We start from the raw sequence: 21175 nt of genomic DNA, 5'->3' as shown, positions 1-21175 counted from the left end.
GTTTCTGACGCGTTCTATTTTCATAAGCATAAGGGCGCGTTCATATGTTGACGTCATAAGTCGATTAGAGCGTCACGCTGTATGACGCGTCAGAGTTTCGATTTAAAGAGACTTTTCTAGTACTAACAGTTATAAAAGAAAGAACGAGTCGCAAAATACGTTAGGAAGCATACTGTTTCTAAGAATTCGTGCCGCTACAAGTCTGTGTAAGTACATCACTTGGGTACTGCGAGCCTACCGTCACATCTGAAAGTAATATTGATGCTCAGACTGGCATAGATTCCAGCTGTCTGCGATCCTTGATGCTTCCAAGACGCTATTATTGAAGCATTGTGTTGCAGGATGTAAAGGGACGCCTAAAGGATTTAATAAAAATAATAATGTCCTGATTGATTTTAGGCCTAAGACACCAGCCAGCCAGTTACGCGGGACATATTATAGTGTGCAAGCGTTTGCTAATACAGGTGCACTCTATTCCTTTACTTACTCTCATAGCCCAATAGGACGGCATTCCGCCACGACCGAACAGGCGCAGAACCCTCATGTTTACGTGTGTTATATCTTATTTTGAAAAGTCGGTTTGTAGCTTGACGTTGGACGCGACATGTGACGTTAGTAGTAGACGAAAGCCTTAGCCGGTAGAGACCGCACAAAGCAAACTGGGCCAGTGCTACGAACTAAGATTCTGGAACAAGAAGGAATTGTATTTTACCACCCATTTCTCTGCTTATTAACGTTGCCTATGTTGTTGTTTGTGCTATAATTGTAGTACCAGCTTATTTTTTCTATTCAACGTACAGCCGGGTGGTTGAGGTCATTATGTCAAACGAAGTAAGCGCGATGTGTCGGATTCAATTCCAAGGTAGGACAAGCATTTGTAAGATCGGAGAATGCTTGTCTTGGGTGTATTTGGGTATGTGACTTGAATGTTTGTGTAACCCCGCGATACAAGGATTAAATTCTTAGATCCTTTTTTTTGGTTTAAAAAAATGAAGATTTTCTTTGAGTATACCAAATTATCGCAACACCAGATTTCAGACTAAATCTTTCTTCTTATATATAAAATTCTCGTGTCACGATGTTAGTAACCGTACTCCTCCGAAACGGTTCGACCGATTCTTAAGAAATTTTGTATACATATTGCGCAGGTCTGAGAATAGAACAACATCTATTTTTCATACCCTTAAGTGATAAGGGTTGATCACACTAAAAGTTTTTTTTTATTTTTTGGTTGAAATTTTTTGTTTTTATTTTTTTATAATGTGGCATTAAAAATACATACAACTCGAAAAAAAAATCGGCAAAACAACGTTTTCTGGTAGCTAGTAAATTATAATATTTGATATTTAAAACAACCAAAATTGTGTACGTTTGTATCATGAGAGTGCCATAATTACCAAGTTCTCTTTGATGTAGTCATTTTCTAACATCTACTAACAAAAGGCAAAGGGGAGAGTCGGTCACTTCGAAACCAGTTTTGTTCATTTTATTTCGCCTGAGGCTAAGTTTTGATAACTTGAGTCTGTTTAATAACCATTTTGTAGTAGGTATACGTATAATATACTGATTATGAACATTATGGGGCAAATATTTATTTGGTGCATTATTGTGGTGTGCATTTCATGATTTGTTTTTTAGCCGGTAATGTCCCCCCTCTGTCTCCCTCTAGTAATGTCATTTGTTAATTCTTAGAAAACCTGAAAAAAGTTGTGGCTTTATAATTTCAAGTTATTTCCCATAGCCCATTCGTATTCACGTACTTTGTTCCAGTAAAATCATGTTTGTAATAAAAAAGACTATTCTCAAACGTAAAAAATTCTAATATGCACTCAACTTTAAAACATATTTACTCACAATTACACTTGAACATCTTGAAGCTAGCGTCATATTTAAGTGCTGGCAACTTGGCAGCGAAACGCCGTTAAAAACCCAAGCTAGGCTGGCAACCCACTGGCATAAAGACCCGATTGCCACGTGGAAACGTATGCCTGCATCAACCGAATATTTTATAATGTATTTTTACATTTAATGACTATGTTACTTGGTCACCAAGACGATGATTTTTTAATATTGTTTAATGAAAAATAGTTATTTATATTGATATTTTTTGTTTCATTCCGAAAACTTTAATTAACAACAGTACAGTAAATGGCACTTACGAGTGACGTTACTTGTCAGCATAGGTCTTATGTCACGATCCCATTACTAATATGTAAAACAGATCATCTTTATCAATTTAAATTGTTGTTAAAATCAAATGATAGGTTTTGCTTTTCATGCAAAATCGCCGTCCCTATTTTAAAATCAAAATATTTCGTTTCGATATAGCGTTACACCAGTCGCCATTTTATTTTTTGCTGCGCAGCTATTTTGCCAATAGTCCGTATGAATTTTTGTTAACGCTTTAAAATTTTGTTGGTTTTATTTGGCAATTATCTTTGAAAAAGTGTTTACAGTTTGCCTGAACAATTAAATAGTAGTTTATGTTTATTTTAAGCATTACGTTTTGGTTTTAGTGTTTTTATACTATAAATAACACATTTACTAAATAATTTATTTATTTATTCTATAGGTAATTAATTAAATATATGCATGGATATTCAACCAAAATGATTTAAACATTATAAGATTGATTTAACGACTTAGTTTTGACATAAACTGTACGGACGTCCGAGTGGTAAGCATTTGTATGATCCACGAATGCTTTTTCTGAGTCTGAGTGTCATGTGCATGTGATTCGTATGTTTGTAAAACCTCCCGCGATACAAGGATTAAATGCTTTAGTACGAGAGTCGTTAAAAAAATAATTGATACAGTTTATACTTTCACAGAAAACTAGATGTCATTAAATGAAGCTGAGAAATTACAAATTACTGTTATCATTCTGACAAAAGAAAAATTAACTAAAAATACATATTATCGGATATTTTCAGTAATCCATCTGACGAACATATTCGATTTTTTGGACTCAAAAACCCAATTCTCAAACTTTAAAAAGCTGTATCCATAACTTTGTCCCCGAGTGTACCCAGTTTACCACCCGAGGCATACTGATAAGTCGTGCGCTGACGTATCCCGTGGTAATCGATTACTCGTATCGCGTTAACATGTTTTTATTCGCATAATATAACACTGTATAACCGATCTTATCTATATAATGCGTAAGCTCGTTTTCGAGGGATCGACTAATACCATTTACAACTGTGTGAGAGAGACAACGCTACACCGTGTAGCGCTCTATCCCGCTTCCTCTAACGTCCACTACGTTACTTTAAGAAGTTTTAGAGTTCGAGGCAGGGTCGTGTTTCGAGTTTTATCATATAGATTAGGTATTCGAATGGAAATCGAATAATGAATTTAGTGAAGTAAACACCGGTGTTTAAGCTAATCTGAGTGATATTTTAAGATATATACAAGAGATGGTTGTTATTTATGTGTGGGAAACCGTATTTAGATAATGTAAATTTGTTTACAAACATGATAGGAAGGTACTGAGAATTCGTTTTTTTCTGTAGTAAGTAAATAACAGTTTTTTTCCTCGAAAACGCTTTTTAGAAGTTTTATTCTAAGGGTAAAAATGGAACTTTATTTCTGAGGCTCCTTTCTGGACGTCAGTTACCAGGCAAAAGCTCGTGAACCGATGTATAGCTAGATTATTTATAAATATTAGGTATTATTGTTGCTTCTATGGCAAAAAATAGGTATTAAAATTCTAATTCGAGGCCAAGCAAAGGTTGTTGTCTTTGGAAATAATTTTTTTCTTAAGCTTATTTCTATTCTATATTTTCTTAAGCCTCATTGTCGCAAATACTTTTCTTTTGACTTTTTTTTGTTAGTTTTTTATTTAATATCATAGTATAATTTACGTTAAGTTCAAACTATTCATAACGGAACACAGTGTAAAACAACAAGCGTTAAATTGTCTGTTTGTTTGTCACTTGCGAGGAAAAAGATACCCTTTAAGTATAAAAAAAACTGAAAAAAGTATTTAATCAGTCTCATATCACTTGTAGCCTACTCAGTCACACATTTACAAACAATACATATATAATTTACTATATTTATATCTACACGTAACAAATTCATTTTTAATTCATATTTATTTAAAATATATTATACATAAAAAGCCTTATTACCTATATACATATATTTACAATAATAACAAAATATCAGTACACATAAAACTATTAATTATCTAATACTACGGCATACACATTGCGGCGAGGCGCATTGGAAACGCGTTGCATCTCCGGTTGGAACCGGATCGGTCTTACGTCCGGCGCGCGCGCCGCTACTCACCGCGCCGCGCCAGTCGGCCACTTATCTCGCTCGCGAAGCCTGTGTCGCCCGCTAACCGAATGCTGTACGGCTACCGCACGCACCAGCGTGTTATTGTTAATATTTTCGTCATCACTATCGCTGGCCTATCCACCTTTCTCCTTCAAGCACTCCTTCTATTCTATAGCTCTGCTTGTGCTATAAGACTGTGTGTATGTGAACTATGTGTGATTGAACAATATAAATATTACGTGTAGTGAAGTTGTTGGAACTTTTATTTATCCGAACCCTCTTGACGAACACCACATCACCCATCCACACCACAACTGGTGACCCCTAAGGACACGAAGACTGAAGGTTGGTACACTCGATACAAAATGAGCGACAGCAGTGATTCTGTAAAAACAGCCGGTTCGAGAAATGACGGCCATGTGACGCGGCGAAAGAAGGCAGTGCGCGTGTCCAATGACGGACGTGAAATTTGTCGCGCGAAAATTAAAGTGCCGCCATTCTCGCCTGAGGATCCGGAACTGTGGTTCGCCCTGATTGAAGGCCAATTTGACAGCCATGACGTCACCGACGACGGCACAAAATTCACGCATGTCACCAACAACCTGGACATCCAGTACGCCAAAGCTGTGAAGGACATCATTGTAAACCCTCCAGCCCAGAACAGGTATGGCAAAATTAAAACAGAACTCATCAAGCGACTCTCTGCTTCGCATGAGAAAAAGGTCAAGCAGTTGCTGACGCACGAGGAGCTTGGAGACAGAAAGCCATCTCAGTTTCTACGGCACCTCCAAGACTTGGCCGGCCCATCTGTTCCTGAGGACTTCGTCAGGTCTATTTGGTGCAACCGTCTGCCAAATAACATCCAGACAGTGCTAGCGTCGCAGCCGACACACTCCCTGGAGCAGCTTGCGGATTTGGCTGACCGCATTCAAGAGTTGACGTCCCCATGCAGCGTCGCCGCGACGTCATCACACAGTGCAACCGCTTCACACCCATCGGATGAGATCGCGGAGCTAAAGAGGATGGTCCAGCAACTAACCCTCAAGTTGGAAGAGCACACTCGTGCTTCCTGCTGCGCGACCTCCAGCCGCTCGAGACCGCGTGAACGACTGCGTTCATCTTCACGTCAGAGAAGCCGATCCAGCTCCAGCTATAAAAAGTACACGATATGCTGGTTCCATGCGAAGTTCGGGGAAAGGGCTAATAAGTGTAACAAGCCCTGCGACTACAGAAAAGCGGGAAATGCCACGGGCGGTCGCTAATGGCGACAGACGATTGCCCATCTTCTTCAGGTCGCCTTTTCGTCACCGACCGCAGCACGAACACCCAGTTCCTGGTAGACACCGGCAGCGACCTCTGCGTCTACCCCCGTTCTGCGCTTCGAGAGCGTCGTGCCAAAACAGAATTTCAGCTCAGCGCGGCCAACGGAAGCGTCATCGACACTTACGGCTTTATTGAGCTTAACTTAAATCTAGGCTTAAGGCGTAATTTTGCTTGGCGTTTTGTTGTAGCAAATGTAACTAGACCTATTATAGGCGTTGATTTCCTTAGCTTTTATAACTTAATTGTAGATTGCCGCAATCAACGCCTAATTGATAACACTACCACATTATCAGCCAGTGCTTCTTTAGTAAATGCTAATGTTTTTTCGGTTAAGGTTTCGACAGGCGACACGCGCTTTCACAACATCCTGAGCAAGTTTCCGGAAATTACACGCCCTTCAGGCACACCAACCGTCCCGAAACACAACACCTTGCATTATATCAGGACTACACCAGGACCTCCTATCTCATGTACCCCTCGTAGACTGGCACCTGATAAACTCAAAATAGCTAGGCGTGAATTCGAGCTCATGCTTAGCAACGGCACAGCGCGTCCTTCTGAAAGTCCCTGGTCTTCACCCTTGCACCTTGCGCCTAAGAAGGACAGCGGCTGGCGCCCTTGTGGTGATTATCGTATGCTTAATGCGCGGACCATACCAGACCGTTATCCTATTAGGCATATCCATGACTTTGCCCACTCCATTGCTGGTTGTACAGTATTTTCCACTATTGACTTGATGAAAGCTTACAATCAGATTCCGGTTTTCGAGGCAGATATTCAAAAGACTGCCATCACCACACCCTTTGGCTTGTACGAATTTCCCAAAATGACCTTCGGACTGAGAAATGCAGGTCAAACATTTCAGAGGTTTGTTGACGAAATGTTGAGAGGCCTCGAGTTTTGTTATGCCTACTTAGATGACTTTTTAGTCTTCTCCAAGGACGAGGCCGAGCACGAAGACCATCTTCATCAGCTCTTCAGTCGCATGAAGAAATATGACGTCCTCGTCAACACCTCCAAATGTGTTTTCGGCGCACGCGAGGTAACATTTTTAGGCTACCGGATCTCGGCATCTGGCACCAAACCCCTGGAATCCAAGGTACAGGCAATCAATGACTTCCCTGTCCCTAAGACAGTCAAACAATTGAGGCGATTTTTAGGCATGCTCAATTTTTACAGGCGGTTCTTACCACACTCTGCTTTAATTCAAGCCCCTTTAAATGCCTTGCTTACAGGCCGTGTAAAGGCATCACAACCTGTCGACGTGTCTGGCGATGCGCTTTTAGCTTTCAACAAGTGCAAAGACAGTCTCGCCCATGCAGCATTACTCGCACACCCAGATTGTCACGCCGAACTCGCCCTGGTAACAGACGCATCTGACCTGGCAATGGGTGCAGTTCTGCAGCAGCTTAAAGACGACGCCTGGCAGCCTCTGGCATTCTTCTCGCGGAAATTGAGTCCCTCGCAACAAAAGTACTCACCCTACGACCGCGAGCTCTTAGCCATATACGAAAGTATTAAATACTTTCGTCATATGCTAGAGGCAAGACACTTCGTGGTATTCACTGACCACAAACCGCTCAGTTACGCTTTCAGCGAACGTAAAGCTATCTGTTCGCCCCGGCAGTACCGCCACCTCGATTACATCTCGCAGTTCACAACCGATATCCGACACATTTCGGGAAAGGACAATGTTGTCGCTGACCCACTGTCGCGCATCGAGGAACTGCAGATGCCAATCGATTTTGACGTACTGGCTGCCTCCCAAGCGACTGATCCGGAGTTGACTCATCTTCTACGGGGAGATTCTTCACTCCGGCTGGAGAAGTTGGGTATCCCTAACTCCCATGCTGAACTTTATTGTGACGTCAGTACCACCTCACCCAGGCCGTTTGTCCCCAAAGTGTTGAGAAAACAAATCTTCGACAGCCTCCACAGTCTTAGCCACCCTGGCGCCAACGCTACGGCTAAACTGGTGGCTGCCCGGTTTGTTTGGCCTGGAGTACGCAAAGATTGTCGAGACTGGTCCCGACAATGCCAGTCTTGCCAACGCGCTAAGGTTCATCGCCATGTATCTTCTCCACTTGGCTCGTTCGAACTTCCGCGCGCTCGATTTTCCTTTATCCACGTGGACATTATTGGCCCTCTCCCTATCTCGCAGGGATACCGCTACTGTTTCACCGCTGTAGATCGTTTCACACGCTGGCCAGAGGTCATACCGATGTCGGATATGACAGCTGAAACAGTCGGGAAAGCATTGATATCGTGGATATCCAGGTTTGGATGTCCAACAGATATTGTCACTGATCGCGGCCGACAGTTTGAATCTTCACTTTTTCAATATCTCGCAAAAATGATTGGATTCAAACATCGTAGAACAACCGCGTATCACCCAGCTTGTAACGGGCTCGTGGAAAGATTCCACCGACAGTTAAAGGCAGCCATAATGTGCCACGCAGATTGCAATTGGGTAGACACGTTGCCCTTGGTGCTATTAGGCATTAGGAGCGCAGTTAAAGATGACCTCAAAGCGTCATCAGCCGAGCTGGTTTACGGCGAGCCGTTACGTTTGCCTGGAGAATTTTTCCAAGCGACCCCTATCGATTCCTCCGATATATCGGACTTCACCACTCGGCTGCGCCAATTTGCATCAAAACTGCAACCGTCACCGGCCTCACGTCACAATAAGTCCAAAATATTTATGTACAAAGATTTAATGACATCAAGTCACGTATTTTTGAGGGACGACGCATTACGTGGGTCTTTACAACCCCCTTACACCGGCCCCTATGAAGTATTAGAACGAAGTGACAAAACTTTCAAAATTATGTATAAGGGTAAAACCGTCACAGTGTCTATAGACCGCCTTAAGCCGGCCTACTCACTGATTGACCCAACTTCCAACCCTATCCCCACTCACACTCCTTCTTCTAACCCCAACCCCGGTTCCTTCCCTGATCCTGCTCCTATTAACCAAGACAAGCCAGTTCAGGATAACGTCAGAAGGACGCGTTCAGGCCGCACAGTTCGTTTTCCTGATTTTTATCGCCCGTAGTGACGGTCTCTGGGGGGGAGTGATGTAGCCTACTCAGTCACACATTTACAAACAATACATATATAATTTACTATATTTATATCTACACGTAACAAATTCATTTTTAATTCATATTTATTTAAAATATATTATACATAAAAAGCCTTATTACCTATATACATATATTTACAATAATAACAAAATATCAGTACACATAAAACTATTAATTATCTAATACTACGGCATACACATTGCGGCGAGGCGCATTGGAAACGCGTTGCATCTCCGGTTGGAACCGGATCGGTCTTACGTCCGGCGCGCGCGCCGCTACTCACCGCGCCGCGCCAGTCGGCCACTTATCTCGCTCGCGAAGCCTGTGTCGCCCGCTAACCGAATGCTGTACGGCTACCGCACGCACCAGCGTGTTACTGTTAATATTTTCGTCATCACTATCGCTGGCCTATCCACCTTTCTCCTTCAAGCACTCCTTCTATTCTATAGCTCTGCTTGTGCTATAAGACTGTGTGTATGTGAACTATGTGTGATTGAACAATATAAATATTACGTGTAGTGAAGTTGTTGGAACTTTTATTTATCCGAACCCTCTTGACGAACACCACATCACCCATCCACACCACACACTTATAGCACAGAAATAAAAAACCAGGTTATTATAACTCGAAGCGATTACAGCCCAAATAAGTACAGAGGTTCTGTGTTATATAAAAACCAATGTACAAGGAGGAAAATCTCAGTGTAAAGATGTTTTTTTTTTGTGTATGACGGTAATAAAACGTAATAGAGTGATTTTACCAGATTTTATGTTTACCGTACGAGCTGTAAAAATCAACTCGGTTCCTTGTGACTTATTTTACGACTACATACAGAACCCAGCTTTCTTGACGAGGACTTTCTAAATTCTAATACTGTTATCCATGGGTTAGGGTCGGCGCACATATACGAATTTGTCTTATGAAGCGCGATGTGGAGTGTACTTTTATGCCATAAGAAAATTGACCTTAAATTATCATTATCAATAACATCAAACGAAATGTAGCAGATAATTATTTTATGACACGGGAAAACTGACTTTGCATATTTCTGCACATTTATAAAACCAATTATCATTGAAGTTACATGCACAATTATACCAAGACTTAGGACAACCATTCGTTGATCAAACAAAAGCATGTCTTAAGCGGGCATCGAACTCACGATGAACTCACAGTGGGTTCGAAGTGGTGACGTCAACCACCCGGCTGTCCCGACTGTCATTTTAACTGATAACCACTTTTTTATCTATTCTTCAGTGTCTTACAACTCCGCCTCGCTTCGCCATGTATGCGCCAGCCCTTACAAATAAATCTGAAAGGAATACTGGAATCTATACTGCACGTTTTGTATTCATTGAAAGACATATTTTATGACGAATGCTTAACCGTTTGTACCTTATAAGCGTTAAAATGAATTGCATTCCGATGTTAAGACGTATTTTGAGCATTTAATATGAATATTTCAAATAGCTTTCAGATACTTTCAATAGAATAATTTTCATAGATCTTTGGCCTATTTTGCAAATTCTATTTAAATTGTGCTTGTAAATTTGAAAGTTGGCTGTTAGTTGCTTAGCTGTTTAATAACAACTCAAATGGTTACTTGACGCATTTGAACGGTTGTATGCCAAAGATAGTTCACAATTAATATTATATTTTATTTAAAAATAAAGATGTTTCGGGATTGGGATACCGTGGCCACATTACACAAGGGCAAAGGAAGGAAAATGGTAGGATTTTAGTCAGTCAAAATCTGACACTCCTTCCCACCCAACAAAAAGCTGCAATCCGAGACAAAAAATCCCAAAAAAATACCCAAAAATAAATCTACAAAAATACTAGATCGAAGTGAAACAAGGAAACTTTCCAAAGTACCAGGATACCATTAGAACAAATTGTTCCGTTTAGCGGCCGTGCCAAACTGCTTAATCTTTAGCCCCGGGCTAACATAGATAGTCCCGGCTAACCGGGTCTATTATCGCCCGATGTTATTTTAATCGTAGAATATGTTTTATGATGGTCAAGTATTCAGGTTTAAAAGTTAAAAGGTCTGGTTGATTCAGATATTATAATTCGAATATTTTGATGATGTTTAGAAACATCGGGAACAGGGTATGGACTATACTTAGTAAACTATGACAGTCGTTTGCTACGGTGATCTTTAACAGTTCTTAGTCATAATATTCTAATAACCAATCTCAATAGTAATAATAAACAAAAAACCCCTGTTTGTGCCAGTTGGACTCGCGAGATTAAAAGTTCCGTACAAACATTATAAAATTAGCGACCCGTCAAAGTAAAGACCGTACCATCTGTTGCTTATTTGTTGTTATAAGGTGCAACAGAACACACTTTTATATCTATAACAGTTCTTGAGATACAGTCCGGTGATAGACGGACGGATGACGGACATCGAATCCTAAGTAAAAGAGATCCGTTTTCAAAAAAGAATTATACATTTTCGAATATTAATAACAAGTCTACTAACATATGTGGGTGAAATAAAAGCATCTTGTATACAACAAAGAAAACTTAATAAGGACATACGAATTAGGTTGTAAAGTGTCAAGTAGGTTTACTTCAATAAAACAATGGTATTATGTAGAGCATGTTAATGAAGGTTGTAAACATTAGACTGTCGTAATGAAAAGGATCTGTTTTCTTACAGAAAACGAACTAAAGAACCAGTTTAAGTTTAAACCTAGTTTTGTCTTCAAAAGATTTTGAATGACGTCTGAACGGATAGCCGAGTGGTAAGTCACCACCTATGTGCGCGGGTCGCGGGTTCTATCTCCGTGTAGACAAGCTGGTTTGAGATCTGCAAATGCTTGATTTGAGGCTGGGTGCAAAGGCAGAAAGCTGCATGTGATCTGAATCTCTCCGGAATCTCCACGACCCTAGAAAAAAAGGCCTTAGTTCAAAAAAAAGATTATTGAATTATTACATATTTTACAGATGAACAAACAAAAAAACTGAACTGTTATTGACAGCGCAAGAGTTTTATTATTTTACAAATAAACTGTTAATTTTATCCTATGTTAACCCTATAGGGCAAGGTAGACGAAGAAGACGTAATATAAGTTCAGATTAACAAATAGTAGATGATGGATAGGTGAACTCCTTAAAATTTTATGAACTCTATGTTTGTGAAAAACCAAGGTATCTATGAACACTACATATTATTCGTACTATAAATATTGTTTGATTAAAAAGCGCCATCAAACTTCGATACCATTTGCAAGTCAAACATCATCATCGGCCAAGCCTTTTCCCAACTATGTTGGGGTCGGCTACCATATGCAAGTAATACCAAAAATTAAAATACCCCACACTACAGCTAAAACTACTCTCTCTAATAGAAATTAACCCTGTTATTATTACTTAATGCTGACCGGAATGTCAAATCCAACCCCCCAAGTGGCGCTCCCACCACGCACCATTACCCAGGGGTCATTAGGACCCCGATTTATTGCTTCATTTTTAATGAACACTACTGAGTGCCTATTGTTTAAATAATTTAGTATTGTTTACCAATTTTTAGTTTAGAAAGTTACTTAAAACTTTTTGATGAGTTTCGTTGGCTGTGAAGTTTTGTTTTGTATTTTTTTTGTCGTATTGAATAGTTTGCTGTGTAGTTAAAATGGAAATCTTAGGCTTTTACTTTAGAATAAATAACTTTTTTGGCGTTCCGTAACTAAAGGGTAGGATCTGAATCCTATTAACGGGGCTCCGTTGCCTATCCATCTGTTACTAGGCTGTATCTCAAGATCCTGTTAGCTTGGCAGATAAAATTTTCACCCATGATTTCTATTATATATCGCTAAAACAACAAATAATCGACGCTAAAAAAAAGCTGATACTTATGTTCAAATTATCAAAATATAGATGGGTGGCCAAAATCTTATGCCAAATATGTTTTTATTTATCCTTTCTCTTCGAAACTAATTTTCTCATCAATTGCAAGGACAGAAGTTCTCGCTTTACTCTGTACTGGTACAAACACCTCAAAATTTCCAACTTTCCACTTATTTTAAACAAATTTTCAACCAGTTATTTAAAAATACCTCATACAAAGCAGCTCCTACACGTTTGTTAACGAAATGACACCAACAATCATAAAACTTTATGGATCATTGAATTCACTGGCAACGAGAAATTTATGCCAAATAAAATATTACGTTTGTAGAAGGGCCTCTTCATTAATGAGCGCTGGGGTGGCCATTGTTTCATAATAAGTAGGATTTGACGGGCTTCATCGTAAGCGGATAGCGATTTAATACAATAAAGTGAAATGTATTTATGCTGCTGTCGTTAGTTCTGTTTTTTTTTGGTTTTGTTTCAGGTGGAGTTTTAATGCAATTGGTAGTGTTTTAGAAAAATCGCTGGTCAACAAAAGTATTTTGAAAAACATACCAACACGAAAAGTATTTAGTTAATACCCATTGGAAAAAAAAACTCTCCTCTTTTTCCGTTTATCTTGATCTACCTAACACTAGCCTAACACATACTCATCATCGGCCTAGCCTTTTCCCAACTATGTTGGGGTCGGCTACCAGTCCAATCGGTTTCATCTAAGTACCTGTGTTTTACAAGGAGCGACTGCCTATCTGACCTCCTCAACCCAGTTACCTGGGCAACACGACACCCCTTGGTTAGACTGACACATACTATCATATGCTATTTAGAAAATCGTATGTATATTATTTATTTATACAACAATTTTGACTACTAATAAAAAAAACAGAACACACTCTTACATAAGTAAGTTGTAAGTTTAGGCAGAAGAAAAACAAACTTAAACTAATCTATATTGCCTTGAAAGAAATGGAAGAAATTGAAAACTTCAAAAATGTATTTTTCCTAAGTCATTATAATATTATCAACTTTTTAGTCTAGTATAAGTCCCTCGCTTCATCTTTCAGTGGGACCTCATCCTAATTTTTGTTTAATGTTCTAAAGACTACATTAAAGCGGGGTTTTGCGGCCAAAGCCAGGGGTTCAGCCTCACTCCTGAAGACATTACTTGTTATTTTTGTTAAAAACTTTCGGATTACTTTTATCTTTAATATTCATACAATGTTCATTAGATAGACGTTATAACAGTTATTATTCTTTGGTCTGTTAATGTAATGTTTTGGCTCATTTCGCGTAGATTTTAGGCCTTTTCCTCTGCCGAAAAAAGAGTGTAATCCAGGCTTCGTAATATAAAAAGTCGTTTCGTAAAATGTAAAATTCAACTCATAATTATTGAAGAGCTAACTGACACAAGGATTAAATTTCTTAGTGCGGAATGACTCCAGTACTTAATAATTTTATCCTTGTATCAAGAAGGGTTTTACAATAATTTCTGGTTTCACACCCAGATTCTGAACAAGCACTCGTTGATCGCACAAATCCTATGCGGGGATGGAACACGCGACCAGCCGCGTACGCTTTCTTTGGGGTGGTGATCTATAACACTCGCCTATCGAAAGTCTTCGCCCTACACTTGGTACTAACTATAGCTATACCTATGTATACCTCTCCTAATCAACATTAATCCCAAGGAACATTAATACGTTGATTCCCGTTGTAAATCCAAAGTGTCCTTGTTCGTAATTAACTGAACATTTACTCCCGATTTGCTTCAAAATGTGCAGTAATAAAACAATTTACAGCTATTAGTATTAGACAGAATTTAGTTCTTTAGGGTCTGAAGACGAAATAGATTTGTCATAAAAGATCCGAAAGCGTTGGAGGCGTTGTGTTGTGGGGCTGTTAAGTGAGCGGTGATGGAATATATTTATGTACTTATATTTAGGTATATGTATGATAGTTACGAGGAGCTAAAGATAATGGTTATCGTAGGTTCGGAGTTTTAGTGTTTCTTTTGTGGAATTTTCAGTTTTTCGGGTTTCATTTTATTATGATCTGGAGAAATCAGGTAATATTATCAGTAGATATGTTGAGATTGATCATGAAGCTAAAAATAATTTTCCCTCTATTATCAAAACCAAATTTTATTCGGTGCTTCCTAAATAGTTGTTTAACAAAGCCGTGCAATATCGATAAAAGAGAATTACTTAGCAAATCCAACAATAAAAACAATACATAGAAAAAAAGTAGAATCAATAAAGTAGATAATAAAATCCCTCTAAAAGTCTCTCTTTAGTTGAAAAGTCCAAATTTTAAATCTAGTTATTCTTCAAGCACACCTTATTGCAAAAACTATTAATTTTGAACTATGAATTTTGTCTTTAAGAGGCTTTCGCTGTTATGTCACTATAGTTCTCTAAAGACTAGTTCTACAACCGCCATCTGCCTGGCCCCACTTAAAACATAATGTAATGACTCCATGGCGCCGTTTATAGGGCAAGTTTCTTTGCGATAACAAATCGCTAAGAATTTGTCCCACTTACTTCAGTTTTATATTCCACTTAAAACTTTTGAGCAGACTGCGTAGACATTTCGAGTACATTATCTTTTTACTGAACATAAAACGCTGTGAATAGCACGATTCTTGAAAAAAATATATTTGTAAGTCCCCGAAGATTTCGTTACTTTGGATTTTCTTTGATGTTGAAATGATAGTAAAAGTGAGAAAATGTACGTTGTTAGTGATGAATGTTGCAAAATACGGTGTTTTTTACGAGCTTACGACTATGCAATCGATTTCGGATTAGCCGTTGTTGAGTTCATTGCGCATAAACGTACAGACAAGTGGACAAAAAAAAACATTTTTGGCTTCGGTATCATTGTAGGCCACGTTCCTATCTTTATCAAATGTATATTGTATGCACAGGTTTTACTTTTTTCCCAACTATGTTGGGGTCGGCTTCCAGTCTAACCGGATTCCGCTAAGTACCAGTGTTTTACAAGGAGCGACTGCCTATCTGACCTCCTCAACCCAGTTACCTGGGCAACACGATACCCCTTGGTTAGACTGGTTGTCGGACTTTCAACTTTTGACTACCTGTATCGACTGTCAAAGATATAGGAATTGCAGCCGGGACCCACAATTTAACGTGTCCTCCGGAACACGGAGAACCAACCGCATCAAGCGTAGCTTAACCTGTGATCGATTCACTTATGCGGCTATAGCTTAGCCACGAGCTCCTCTATTGATTTAGTAACTATTTACAATAAACAGTCGCTGTATACAAATTATGACTAGACATAAACTTATACATTGTATAACATAGAAATAGATATCAGAGCCACTAATTGCGTGCCAATCACGAGTTAACGCATCGTTTCGCGTGTGGTCGTGTTGTTAATGCAACACTTGCGATGCCTACATATCCCTGTTAATCTAACCAAGCTGGATTAGAGATTACTCTCAATCTAAATCTGCCATTGATATGTACTGTAACTGTAGTAAAGTTATCTGGTTTTGGTCTGGTTGGTTTTCCTTTAGCAAAGCTTTTCTGGTATTAAAGTTGTTTTGATATAGTAATCCTATTTTGGAACCGCTTTAGACAATAAAAATTACGAAGTTTTGGAAAAAAAGCAGTCTGTTCATAAGTACAACCAAAGTGACCAAAGGAATTTGCTTCAGCTGCAAGCTGGTCAAAAAAACGACTTTAAAAAAAAAGAGTTAAGCTCCTATGTTTACTCTCTAATAATAATTAATTAATGTATTTCTGTATAATAAAGTATACTAGATCCGTATATTTGTTTCAGAATAGATTCGTTATTACTTTTTTAATAAAGTGGTCCTTTTTATGAATAAAATTAATACAATGTCGTGACATAATCCCCAACATTGAAATACCAGAACCTATAATTTTGTCACAAAATATTACAAAGCAAAATTAATAATTCCATAAATTTCGAATCAAACCAACTATACATTTATTAACAAAAAAATCTTAAACGCCGCACGCTCGCGTGTTAATCGTCATTTAAAATCAAAACATAAATAACGTCCGATCGCCACGGAGGTTGGCCGCCGAATGCGTTTGATTTGTTTGTTTTGACTACTACCGCCATCTTGCGTGATCTACGGGCTTTTAGCGGCATTACGTCGCTGCGTGTTGAATGACGTATAGTGACGGTAGACACTAAATCGTGGGGAAGGAATTGAGTTAATTAAATTAAAAAGAACACTGATTTATACTTTGTAGGAGTTAAGATCGAACGTCTTGTTTTAAAGTTCTGATTGAATGATAAAGGGTGGGGTTGACAGCTCGTGTTACGATGGGCTGGTGAAGTCGTGACTTCAGCCCGTTTTTTATTGACAAGTTTATCGATTTCCGTAGGAGTATTTATATGAATGAATAACAATCAATCGTTCACCCTTCGATGTGTTCTAAATACGTAATTGCGATTTATTAACTTTTTGACTACTTCAAAAAACAGACGTTTTCTGTCAACTCAGTGCCTTGATAAATAATTTAGTGTATACTGATATAATATGAATGCAAAAGCACATTATAAATTCTCCCTTACCCAAGTAGGTCAAACATCAAAAATATAAACAAATGTTCGTCCAAAATAGAGTAATTAGGTAAATTGGTTATTCATAAAGCTAATTGGATTAAATAATAAAACGCTGCCTATTCTACTACTTCAGGGATGGCAGAAGTAGGTTTCATTAATTATTGAAGGTTTCAAGTATAGGATACGATCTAGAATTAATTTTCATTAGGCAACTCTACTTAACCTTTACATTAGAAACGTCTGAATTCCTAAAGAATATTAAATCAGCAAACTATGAAACTACTGAGTAAATGCCTCTTCGTATATGGAGAAGAGATGAAAATTGATCTGGTAATTAATACCCGCTTGCTGATGTTTGGAATATACTTTTTAATAATCAGCGGGATTGTCCGAAAGGGTTACCGTGGCCTTGGAACATAAAGGGTAAAGGAAAAATAATGTGTGGGTTATTGTCAGTAAAAGTCTGACACTCTCCTCCGCTCAACCTAACGCGGGAAGAGTCATTGTCGTCATGATCATTTCGAAAATAATCGTTTTTTAATACTTATGAAAAAGCCTTATTGTCATCCTTCAAAACTGAAAAATAGAAGGCTCTTTTCAAGATCTCTTTGGACTTTTCTAAAACTTTAAATACGGATTATTTTATACCAACATTTCTTTGATCCCAAAAGTAGTCTTAAAATTATATTCTTAGTAGTTTCCTATCACAAATGCTCTAAGAGAAAATAAAAAAATATGATTTCAGCATATCCAGTTACAAAACCTTTGATATCCCAAAAAAAACCCGAAAAACTTTTGATGCCGTCAACATTTTTGTAGTAACTGACAACTCAGTCCACAAAAACTGGCGATTATAAAAGTTAAGACGGAAAGACAGTTAAATTTAATCTCTGTTAAACAAGTAAAAAGATTGGGTTAAATTTGGACTTGACTAACGTAGTGGAGAGAAGTTTTTATTGTGTAACGCGCCTTTTTACAACCGAAGTTAAGTGTACTGGACGTTTAGTTCTGGAAGGGTAACTTTTTGATGGGAACATTGTTCTGGGTTTACATTTTTTAGCTTTTTCCTAATTACGACAAAGCGTTGCGAATACTTTTCATGTTAACTTTCTTCAAGACGATTCATTGTTGCATCATTTTAATTAGGAATCATTTTTACGATTTTTTTATGTAGCATCATTGTAAAGTTATTTAAATCGATGGGGAATTTTAGAAAACTTTAATCCCAATTATTACCAATTAGATCCTAATTAATCATATCAGACATAAGTATTTTTACAGTAACACGAAATAAACTAGCATTCAAAAATGTAATCAGTAAAGTATCGTATGTAAAGTATGTAATCAGTATAGTAGACAATTGTTATACATATTTATGTTTCTAAATACATACATCTTAAACATAAACTATACCCAGACAAAGAAAAAAATATCGTGCTTATCACAAAAATAATGGAAATACTTGAACTAGAACCACCAGAAAACTAGGACTATAAAACCTTTTTGGCTATAAAATAAAGTCAAAATATATAGAATAGAATATCTAATTTAAGCAAATAAAAATTCTGACTGTATCCAACGTTCAATTGTAAATAAACTCCTAACAGTTTTGCAATTCTGACATATTTGACAAACAATCTATTTATATTTCAGAGTCAACAGCGTTACATACATGCAAAAAAATATTTTCGTTATTAAAAGTTTCAAAATTTGCTCCCATTCCAAAAATCTCCTGTTTCAAACCATTGATATCGCAAACTCGAATAATATTAATTACAATTTTCTCTCTTTACAGGTAAATTGGGGTTCTTCCAGAGTTTTTAATGAGGTCCCTGTATTAAGGGCTACGGGATAATTTGCCGGCAAACTTTAATGAGAACTTCGAGTACTTGGAAAAGGAAAATCTTAGCAACTAAGTTTCTTTTACATAATTTTTTTCGTGAATTATGGGCGAGTAGGTATTTGTCAGAGAGGCGCTCTTAATAAAATAATGATGTTGAAGTAAATCTGGTACGACTAATGCTCTCTCTAATATCACCTTGGGAAAACGGCTGCAATGAAGAAGTACATATGTATTCATTACATCGTGATTAAATTTATGGATGAGTTTATTTCGATATATTTTCTCAGGTCTCTTAGTTATGATAGGAAGAAGACGAGCAAGATCTCAAACAAGATTTGTTAAAGTGGTGATATACCTATATACTGCATGCTTAACTTACTTGACTCAGACCGCATATCTAAAACCACGACTTAAGCAGTACAGCCTGTTTTACTACCTGTAAAAGTACTGAATAGTTGACTGGTATATGTGACCATGACAGTCATTCTGAGATATGACGTGACAATCAATTCTGTGATCCGCGAATATTTGTTCTGAGTCTAGGGGTCTTTGTGCTTGAAGAATATTTGTGAAATCTCCTGCATAATGTCATCTACTGTATAAAACAAAATTGCATAACTATTATTTTGCCTATAGAAATCCGCAAACCTCAAACTCCCCAATATAGAAATATCGATTCCAAACCAGGTACCTAGTGAAACAATTAGTTGGATATTGACATTCAATTTGCTCGGCTTACACAATATTCGACTTAATAGTAAGAAAACAGTGTATGTGCCTGTATTGTCATCTAGAGATTAACTATTGATTTTGAGTTGCCGAAGTGTGTGTGTGTATTAGAGAACCTACCAGCATCTCCTCGAGTAATGCTCTAGCTGAGGTCTCAAAGAGATGCCGCTCTACGCTGTGTAGTGCTGTCTCGCTCGCACTACTGTACTCATCTGATTTTTACGACGTGGTAGTAGGAATCCAGGAACTGAGGTGCAATTAATATTTGGGGCTTCCGTTTAGAGGTACGCAAATGGTGAAAATTTAACAATATTAATGACAGTTTCGCTGTCAGTTTGTCTGTCCGGCTGTTACTAGGTTGTATCTCACAAATCGTGATACCTGAAATAAAAATTCAGATTGAGCAACTTTTTTTTTTACTTGCACTAATAATACAAGCGCTTAGTTTGAGCGTTGTGCGCAAGTTGAATTTCTTTTTCTATTTAAGCCCAAACAAATACAGGTAAATAAAACGTATAAAATTATCGCATTAATTAGCATTAAATAGTTCCTTTTTTATTTAAACTTATTACTTAAATGCATTCGGACTGGCTTTAAAGGAATTCGCTAATTTGCATAGGAAATATATGCAAGCGTTGAGACCAGGGTTTTCGCTGGCAAACTACACCTGAGTAATAATTATAAATAATACATTTTAAGCTGTTTTAATGTGTTGAGTATTTACGTTGTATTGGTTGCTATGGAAACCAAGTACTTATATTTAAATTACGTACACATGACTATGGAGAAATTACCTTTCTTTTTCAATAAACAACACGTGTTTTTAATTATATTTCAAATGTCATCAACCTAGACTTTTCCCAACTATCTTGAAGTCGGCTTCCAGTCTAACGGGATGGAGTACCAGTGTTTTAGAAGGAGCGACTGCCTATCTGACCTCCTCCTCAACACAATACCTCTTTTTCTAGCTTTAAACTACCCGTAACGATTATCAAATATGTATAAATAACAGCCCCAACCCACAATTTTACGTGCCTTCCGAAACACGGAAAATCTCGGTATGACGTAGGTGGTCACTCACCCACGGACTCTCCGTATCAAGCGTAGCTTAACCTGTGATTGACCAACTTGTGCAATTGTAGCTCATATCCTTAATATAGTTCAATATTACAGGACTTTAAGAATATGCATAGAAGTCATTTTTTTCCCTAATTTACCGTACATTTACGCTCATTCCATTAATAAACCTGTCCATAAAACGAATAAATTATGACAAAGCCATAGACTTATGGACAAAAGCCGTGGATATAATCAATGCCACTTCTACGCGATGGGAATAGGAAACATTTCATTAACACCATAAGTTATGTGACAACTGGGGTGTGTCACATTAACTGGGGTGAAAATGGCCTCCCCAAGAAACTGTATTTCTTTAATAGTATTTATTGGGACAACGGTGGGCTTGTGTATTTCTTTTTCGTA

At 38.0% G+C, this 21175-nt stretch overlaps 2 protein-coding genes across 2 annotated transcripts in view; both read left to right on the top strand.

The window, feature by feature from the left end:
- The window catches only part of LOC113498364, a 584256-nt gene that overhangs the window by 64832 nt on the left and 498249 nt on the right, over positions 1-21175 (top strand). The window lies entirely within an intron of this gene.
- On the top strand, positions 4656-5552 carry LOC113498166. Its single transcript, XM_026878108.1, has one exon. It carries the CDS (start codon positions 4656-4658, stop codon positions 5550-5552), a length of 897 nt encoding a protein of 298 aa, XP_026733909.1.

This window comes from Trichoplusia ni, chromosome 10 (genome assembly GCF_003590095.1).
Source record: "Trichoplusia ni isolate ovarian cell line Hi5 chromosome 10, tn1, whole genome shotgun sequence".
NCBI classification, from domain to species: Eukaryota; Metazoa; Arthropoda; class Insecta; order Lepidoptera; family Noctuidae; genus Trichoplusia; species Trichoplusia ni.
This window is presented reverse-complemented; position numbering and strand designations above follow the sequence as displayed.